Raw genomic sequence first — 8,698 nt, 5'->3', positions numbered from 1 at the left:
GCTGGACATCCCAGGTCTTTATCCCGTGCTCATACAGGTCCAAATTAAGCACGTTAAGTACCTGTGACCTGAAATACAATAAATACGTATGAAGCACCAAAGTTCCTACTATAAACGAATAAAACAACTACATTAACAATCTAAAATATGTACAAATAAACCGAATATCATTTATCGCACCAGTGCTCCTCCTTCTAGACCACGCTTGACACTGGGTCCACTGCTACGGTTGCCAGTTGTATACACACCTCTAGGTGCAACATTAATTATGTGCCTTAAAAGTTGACTTTTAGCAACTCCAGAATTACCTTATTTCAATTTAATTTTATCAAAGACGGTTACTAATAATTCAATTTAGTATTATGTGCCTCAAATACCTTATTTCAATTTAATTTTATCCCATCATTTATCAATAATAACCACACAACAAAACTTTCCCATTTTAACTTCCTACATAATTGCAACAATAATAATAATCATCACACATTCACTTACAAACTCACTAATAATAATAAATAATAATCCAATTCCCCCAAATCCACCAATCCACCACCATGTCAGACTCACCTGAACCACCACCACTAATCCACCCGCGGCGCGAGCCATTCGAACACGGACTCATTCCGTTACAAAAACTAATATTCACCGACGGCTCACAAACCCTAGCTTCCGTCCGTGACAAATTACTCCAATCTGTTCAATCAGACAACGGCAATAATAACCGAATTAACTCGGCCGTTGTTTCCGAAACCCTACAGATCGCGTCTGAACACGCGCGTCTCGTGCTCGATATAATTGCGTCGGTTTTGTACTCCGATTCGGATCCGCTTGTGACTGCGAAACCGGATGAGGTGGATGCCGTTGGTGTGAATGTGTATGATCTTATTGTGTTTTTGTATATACAGTCGTTTAAGCGGTTGCTTCCGAGAGGAGGACATAAGGATTCGGCGGTGGTGGCGGATGTGTGGCCGTCCACGTCCGCGTTCGATGGATTCTTGTCCGCGCTTACGCCGTTGCAGGTGAGGTGGATTAGGTGATTGTTAATTGAGGAATTTGATTGTGCATTGTTTGGATAACCGAACGGTTTATGAATAGGTAATGGAATGAAATGACGAACGGAATAAGGAAATGAATTTGTTTGTGAACGGTTCAGCCATTGCAGGTGAGGTGGATTAGTTGATTGTAATTGAGGAATTTGATTGTTCATTGTTTGGTTAAGCGAATGACGAATAAGTAACGGAACGAAATAAGGAAATGAATTTGTTTGTGAGCGGTTCATGGACACGAATGGATAGAAATGAACACGAATGATGCTTTGTTTGATTTGGCTAACAGAAAATGGTCGGTGTCAACGCTTCGGTCCGGCTATTTTAGATATAAATTAATCGCGTAATATTTATTTATGTATATATTTTTGTTTGGTAGTTAATAATTTTGATTAAATCTATATGATAAGATTAGGAGAATTGTTAAAAAGTTTTAAAAAAACTTTTAATGAACAAACATTTATGAACATAAATGGATGTAAATGAATACATTATCAAACGTTTACGAACACAATTGAACAGACATGGCCTATGTTTGCGTGTGATCATTTAGTTAATTGAACGAAGTTCCTTGCTCATGTTCGTTGTTTTATTAAACAAACGGACATAAAGAACTTCCCACCGATCGGTTCACGAATAGTTTGCTGAACATTCGGTTGGTTTACAGCCCTAGATGTGTGTTTTGAAGGTGCTTGGTTGTAACTGATAATCAGGATAGGCAAAAACTGATTATTTAAGGAACTGATAGATGATATAGCCACAACGGCATTTGTAATGTGAAAAGGAGGGAAAAGTCTCTCAAATTGGGTGAATAGAATATCTTGGTAATCACTATTGTTTTGCTGGTATGAAACTGGAAATTTAAAGCTGGATCATGTGTTCTAAAAGTTGATTGTTTATAATTAATTTCTAAATGAGTATTGAAAGTTGAAACAATTGTTTATATCTATTGATCCTTATATCCAGTTAGCATGCTAATTAGCTGTGAAATATTGCACGAGATTGGAAAATTACAGCTATAATAACTAATTTAGTATGACGTGATATGCTTCTTTTGGACAGAATGTGATAACACACACATGAATGTGTATCTTTGTGCTTTTATCGTTATGGATTATATGCAGAATTATGACACTATCTGTAAAAGATTTAGAATTTTAACAATACTGAGTTATTTGTGTTTATTGAAGTCCATGCTTCATGCCAATTTAGAATAATAAACTGATTTGCCATTTGATTTTGTGTCCTTTGACTTTTTCCAATTCTTTTTGCTTTCCTGAAGAAGCTCTATTCACAAGGTTTTCAAAAATTGTCCAATATGCTTCAATATTATTCTCATTGCTTCAATTTTTTGAAAGTGAGTGCGTTTCCAGTTTATATCAGTTCTATTATTGATAAGGCTTGTCAAGAAAGTAAGTTACTAATACTAACTTACTACCAAGTTACTTCTAGATTATAGTTATTTCCCAATTATTAACATATCTCAGATTACTATCAAACACTGATTGGTGCCATAGTTGCTTTTCTTTTTTCTAAATTGCACGCACAAATGTATGTTGATGGTTGCTTTTCTTTTTTCTAAATTACACGCACAAATGTATGTTGATGTCATGCATGACATATACACTTTTAGCAGTTCTTTAATTGCAACAAATGCTGACATGGGCATGAATTGTAACGTGCAGCTTGTGCGAAGCAATAGCAGGAGGTCCATGCCATCACAATCTGATGAGGAAGCTCATCAATTATCATATTTACAAAAGCATATAGGCAATATAATCTCTCTGTTGGCTGACTCTGTTGAAGGTGAAGGCGAAGATTCATTGGTTTGTCTTCTTACTCTTACTAATATGCAAATTATCATATTACATATTGATTTTCTTTTTAAGAAGTGTGTGTGTGTATTTTTTTTATAACTAGGAACCTTTTTGTACTAGCTTACTGACCTGTGTGTCGTGTCATACAGGCAGTGTAAACTAAAACTTGCATTAATTTTTAAATCTGGGTGTATATGCGTGTGCAGTTGGAGTAGGAACAGATGTAATTATGCAAATGCCTAAATTAGTAACTCTTTTTATAATTATTTCACAATAATGAAACCAAATAAATAGCGATCTAATGCTATTTCCTAAAAAGCATTATATTTCAAAATTATTTGGACTTTAATATAACATGTTGCTTTCATTTTTGTGAAATCGAGAAAAGGAAATAACTGAGTTGTGGATGTTGTTTCATTTTTGAAGTTACTAAAGACAAATTTTAAATGATTTAATTTTGAAAGAGGATATTTTGTTTTATATGTGTGTGTGTGTGTATGTATTTATATATATTCATGAAATGCCCATACGTACTAAATTGAAATGGCTGGAAATGATAACTAACAATAGAAAGAGGGTAATTGGTAACTTTTTGGTAATTAATTCATAGAAGGAGGGGTAATTTTGGTAACCTTTCACTTAGTTATGTATAAAGATATATTGTTTTTTTTACTCTAATCAAGAGTTGTGTAATTGATAACCCTTTTGCGCTAGTTTTTTATAATTATTTAAAAGCTTGCACCTTTCAATATGCAGGTTTTAACAATGGAGAAGTTTGAGCATCTTTCGTTTTTGATCTACTTTGGTGAAAAAGGATCAGAGAAAATACCATTGAGCCAAAACACACCGTTTTTTGCCAATTCAGATCCCAGCATGCCAGCTGCCCCTGTCCCAGCGTCTCAGGTTCATGATTGGATCTTACAAAACATTTCTGATACACTGGATCGAATCTCTGAACGAGCTGCTGCCAAAGAAAACGGTCAAAGTCCAAGTCCAAGTCTAACCAGTCCCGACCTTGATGTTTTAATGGCTGATGCGTCCCCTAACTTTAAAGCTTCCACCAGTGGTAAGGGTCCCAGTTTTATTGAGGGGATATCTAAACAATCATATGTAAAACAAGCACACGAACTTAAGGGATCCTTTGTAAAGGTTAGTTCTATTATAAATTCATATTTTTGCTTTTTTGGTATCTCTTAAGCGCTTTAATAATGATGTTTTATTAGATAACAATTATAACCAGGTTTCTAGGGCTGTTAATGAACCAAACTTTTAGTGAACTATCCGCGGGAAGTTTGTTTATGAACATGAACACGTTTTTTGTTTGTTCATTTATGTTCGTTTCTTTAAGTTCGTTTATGCCTGTTTAAATATTAATAGAAATTTTAAGTGTAAGTGCATTTTTAGCCATTGAATTTTTAAGTATAGATGTATTAGACTTGTTCGCTTGTGTTTGTTTATATCTGTTCGTTTATGTTTGTTCAACTATGTTCATATATGTTCGTTTGTGCTCGTTTATGTTCGTCTGTGTTCGTTTACGTTCGTGAACTTTTGGTTTAGAGTTTTAACAAACGGACATGAACTGCTGCGAAGTGATGAACATTTCATTATCTTAGCAAACGAACATGGACCAAAACATATTTATTTATTGTTCGTGTTCATGTCCCATTAAAGTTAAATAAATGAACATGAACATGCTCGCATTCGTGTTCGTTCTGTTTATTTACTAGCCTACGCGTTTCTATTTTAAGAATTTTTAATAACATCAATAATTTGCTATGTATTTCTAATGATTTTTTCTTATTTTTCAAAAAAGAGTACAATTATTTGTTATTTTATAAAAATTCATTTGAGATTCAAGGATTAATCTCTTACTTAAGTTATTTTATTACATTAAACATATTTTTGTAGTGGTAAATGAAGATTTATTTGGCTATTTGTTATATATATTTAAGATGCATAGCAAAATATGTAACTTGTTCTGTCATGAGTGGATTAAATTTATTTGATAGCTCTTTCCAACTTTTTTTATCAACTACATTTCATTAAGATGTTTAAGATGCATAGCAAAATATGTAACTTGTTCCGGAAGCAGCCTCTCTATCCCTAAGGCTGTCTACATCTTACCCTCCTCAGACCCTACCATAGCATTGCTATTGGTGGGATATACTGAGTACGATGATGATGATGATGATGATGATGATGATGATGATGATGATGATGATGATGATGATGATGATGATGATGATTTCATTAAGATGTTTGATATTTAATCAGAAAGAAGAACAGCATATTTGAACAGATCATTCAATTCCTGCAAGCCAACCAAACATGATAATGGAACAGTAATGATTTATTCCATTCACGTTCCCGCTTATAACTTTGTCCATTCCATTTTATTTAGTCTTGCAAACAAACTGAACAGACGGAAGGAGCATGTTTGTGTTTGTTTATATTACTTTAACCGAACGAACGATCTAACGCAAACAATTAAACTAACGGGTTTTTTTTGTTTCTGTTTGTTCGTTAAGAAAATGAGCGTGTTCCTGTTCATTTACGCCCGTTGACAATATAAACGGACGGTTCATGAATGTAGACGCACAACTGGACATAGATGAACGAATCTGATTGAGATTAAACTAGTTACAAGAAATGTGAACTATGTGTTGGGCCTATTTGGGTCTAACCACAGGGAATCATCTTTAATTGTTTTTTTTAAATTCTCCGCAGGTTATAAATTGTCATGAATCTGTGATTTATGTCTTGGCTCCGTTGAAATATGCCACCATCTACGGATGCTCTGATGCTACTATAGTCCTTGGGGCTACTGGAAAGGCAAGTGTAAAATTTAAATCCAAATATAAATATTTTTTCTGTATGCCGACGTGGCGCTTTTTGTTAACTATCAGGCAGTAAGAGTTGAACACTGTGAACGGGTTCATGTGATATCGGCTTCAAAACGAATATGTATTGCTAATTGTCGGGTATGCTTATTCTTTTTGGGAGTTAACCAACAACCGCTTATTGTTGGTGACAATCATAAGCTCCAGGTACGTTTATACATTTCTCTTTTATCATGGTGACCAAAATAACCGTTGTAGTCCAAAAGTTTAAATCTGAGTTTCATAATCCAATGGTTTCATAAAAAGTCATCTAAAATCATATGTAACTCGTTTTTCTTTTTTAAAACTGATTGCCACTTTGGCACCAGGTGGCACCGTATAATACATTTTATCCACAACTGGAAGAGCATATGAAGCAAGTAGGAATTGATGTTACTCCAAATAGATGGGGCGAGCCTGTTGCACTAGGTTTGGTTGACCATCATGATTCGTTGTCTCATCCAGCTGGCGTGTCTGACTGTCAAGCCGAGTCAGCACACCATTTAGATCCTGATCAGTTCACAAACTTCTTGGTATGCTTCTTTATTATTAGTATCCAAATTTAACATGAACAATAAAATGTCTGTAACTAGGCTTGTAAACAAACCGAACGTTCAGTTTTATGTTCGTTTATTTAGTAAACGAACGAACATGAACACATGTGACTAGGCCTGAAAATGAACCAAATGTTCAGCAAACCGTTCGTGAACCGTTAGGTGGGAAGACGGTTTGTGTCATGAACAAAGGTCTTGTCACTGTGTTCGTGAACACTTGGTAATATGTTCCTGAACGCTCGTTCTTTTATGTTTGTTCGTTTACGTTCGTTTGGATTTATTTTTATTTAACTTGATTTATGTTTTGGCTGGTTATTTATTTTATTTTCAGTTTTTTATATGTTTATTTGTGTTCATTCATGTGATGATTGTGGTTTGCGCTCGTTTGTGTTCGCTTTTGAAATTAACGAACAAGCACGAACAAATTCATCTTTTAATGAACGAACGCGAGCAAGAAATTTCATTGGTATCTGGACGTGAACCATTCGTTTGTCCAGTTACTTCTTTGCTGGGCCCTACACACGTGCTCATTTATGTCGTTTCTTTTACGTTCTTTATGCTCACTCGTTAATATTTTAATTAAAATTTTTTTGGCCCGTTACTATTTAGTCTTGTTTTATAAACTTTTTAGGCCCATTGGCGTTACAATTAATCTTGTTTTATAAACTTTTTAGGCCCATTGGCGTTACAATTAATCTTGTTTTATTAACTTTTTAGGCCCTACACATTGTTGTTCATATTTACTTTTAATTGGTTTTAGCTCAGTTATGTACGTTTGTTTACGTTAATGAACCGTTTATTTATATTGTTAGAGAACGAACATAAACGAACACGCACGCATTCATTTTCTTATGAACCGTTTATATTGTTAACGAATGACCGTATACGAACATGCACACCTTCATTTTCTTAATGAAAAAACACGAACACGAAACCCTCGTTCGTTTAATTGTCCACGTTCGATCGTTTGTTCTGTTAAAGCTAAACGAACAAACATGAGCATGCTTCTTTCTTGCTTGTTCGGTTCGTTTACATGCCTATGGTTAGCCTATTTTTAACCCGTTTCGCCACTAACATTTTATTGTTTTTAATGTTTTTTTAGATTCCTAATTGGTTAGAAGGTCAAGCGTCGGGACCCACCAAAGATAATCCATTTCCACTGCCTGATGTGTATATGTCAAGTCAAAGAAGAAATGTAAGTTTTTTTCTTTTTTTTTTTAATTTCATTTTTATATATATGATTTTTAAATTATGTTTTTAATGATTTTTATATCACTATTTTTACAGGAAAATAATCTGGTTGAGGTTAAGCAAATACTGAAAGAAGCACCTTTGGAAGATAGCAGAAAAAAAGAATTATCGAGTGCACTTCATGCGTACTTTAAAGACTGGTTATATGGTAATTATCTCGCTTTTTTAAATTTTAATATATATATATTTACAGAGGTTGATGAAAATTTATTATTAATTGATTTCATTTTGTTAAAAACTTTTTGCAGCATCTGGGAATATTAGACAATTATATTGTCTGCAAGGTGAGTAGAATTTTTGAAAGTGTAATTGTAATCAAGCAAAAGATAATAAGATATAAAATAAAAAACCTCAACTGTACTCAGTTACCATTTTGTTCTTTATGATAAAGATGAAACCGCAATTGCTTCTTATTTCTGAGTTTGTGGTTATTTTTGCGATATTAAACAAGTAAACAGCATTTGTGGTTAACAAAGTCAAAAATAAGCAGTAATCGATTGTTCTCTTATTTGCGTAAGATTTCAGTCGAGCCTTTGCCGGGATCTGGTCCACCTTAGTGCTACCCAACTCACACGGAGGCATGTCAATGCTCGAATGATAGCTGTAATTCTATGAGAATTCTACCGACTGTAAATAAAACTCCTGCCGAAATCTATTATACATGCTTGTAGCTTATCCTCTTAATGTTTTGATAGTTCTCTAACTTGGTTGTCAGTATGGGGATGATATGTGGTACCAATTGACATTTCGATATCCATTTCCCCTTGAAACGTTTTCCAGAAGTGCGAAGTAAACTCATTATAAGCAAGCTCTAATACTCACCGTATTCTCACACATACTATGAGAAACCTGAGCTTTGGATTGACTGGAGTTTGTTTACTGGCCATATATCTATCTTTAACTTACTTTGAAACACATTTTCATTAGCCGAGTTTACCTTCAAAAAAAGTTCATTACAATTTATAGACTCAAAAACAATAGTTGGCGGTATGGTTTTTCGGGAGAACGTTCAAGCCAAACTCTGAAGACAATGTGGACCCGGTTAAGACAACATAGTCTGACCAAAATAAAGCAACGGGGACAAGAAAAGTGCGATGGTCTAACACACAAAAAAAATCGCCATTCTAAAAAAATAAACAATAGATGCAAAA

General features: G+C 34.3%; 1 protein-coding gene across 1 annotated transcript; it reads left to right on the top strand.

The window, feature by feature from the left end:
- Positions 1-520: 520 nt before the first annotated feature.
- Positions 521-7,989, top strand: LOC143634130 (uncharacterized). Its single transcript, XM_077102291.1, has 9 exons — positions 521-1,019; positions 2,732-2,872; positions 3,620-4,012; positions 5,591-5,699; positions 5,774-5,910; positions 6,072-6,275; positions 7,399-7,491; positions 7,584-7,695; positions 7,796-7,989. Exons 1-9 carry the CDS (start codon positions 555-557, stop codon positions 7,837-7,839), a joined length of 1,698 nt encoding a protein of 565 aa, XP_076958406.1. The 5' UTR covers positions 521-554; the 3' UTR covers positions 7,840-7,989.
- The last annotated feature ends 709 nt before the right edge of the window (positions 7,990-8,698 follow it).

This window comes from Bidens hawaiensis, unplaced genomic scaffold (genome assembly GCF_021521415.1).
Source record: "Bidens hawaiensis isolate Kalapana, Puna unplaced genomic scaffold, B.hawaiensis_p1.1 tig00007028_1, whole genome shotgun sequence".
Lineage (NCBI taxonomy): Eukaryota > Viridiplantae > Streptophyta > Magnoliopsida > Asterales > Asteraceae > Bidens > Bidens hawaiensis.
Note: the sequence above shows the minus strand (reverse complement) of the source record. Positions and strands in the feature narration are given on the sequence as shown.

Bases quoted from the DNA above. Each gene is read 5' to 3' on its own strand.
- LOC143634130 (XM_077102291.1), top strand. From the start codon at position 555: ATGTCAGACTCACCTGAACCACCACCACTAATCCACCCGCGGCGCGAG. The intron at 2,873-3,619 runs GTTTGTCTTCTT...TTCAATATGCAG, and splicing joins GTGAAGGCGAAGATTCATTG to GTTTTAACAATGGAGAAGTT. The intron at 6,276-7,398 runs GTATGCTTCTTT...ATGTTTTTTTAG, and splicing joins ATCAGTTCACAAACTTCTTG to ATTCCTAATTGGTTAGAAGG.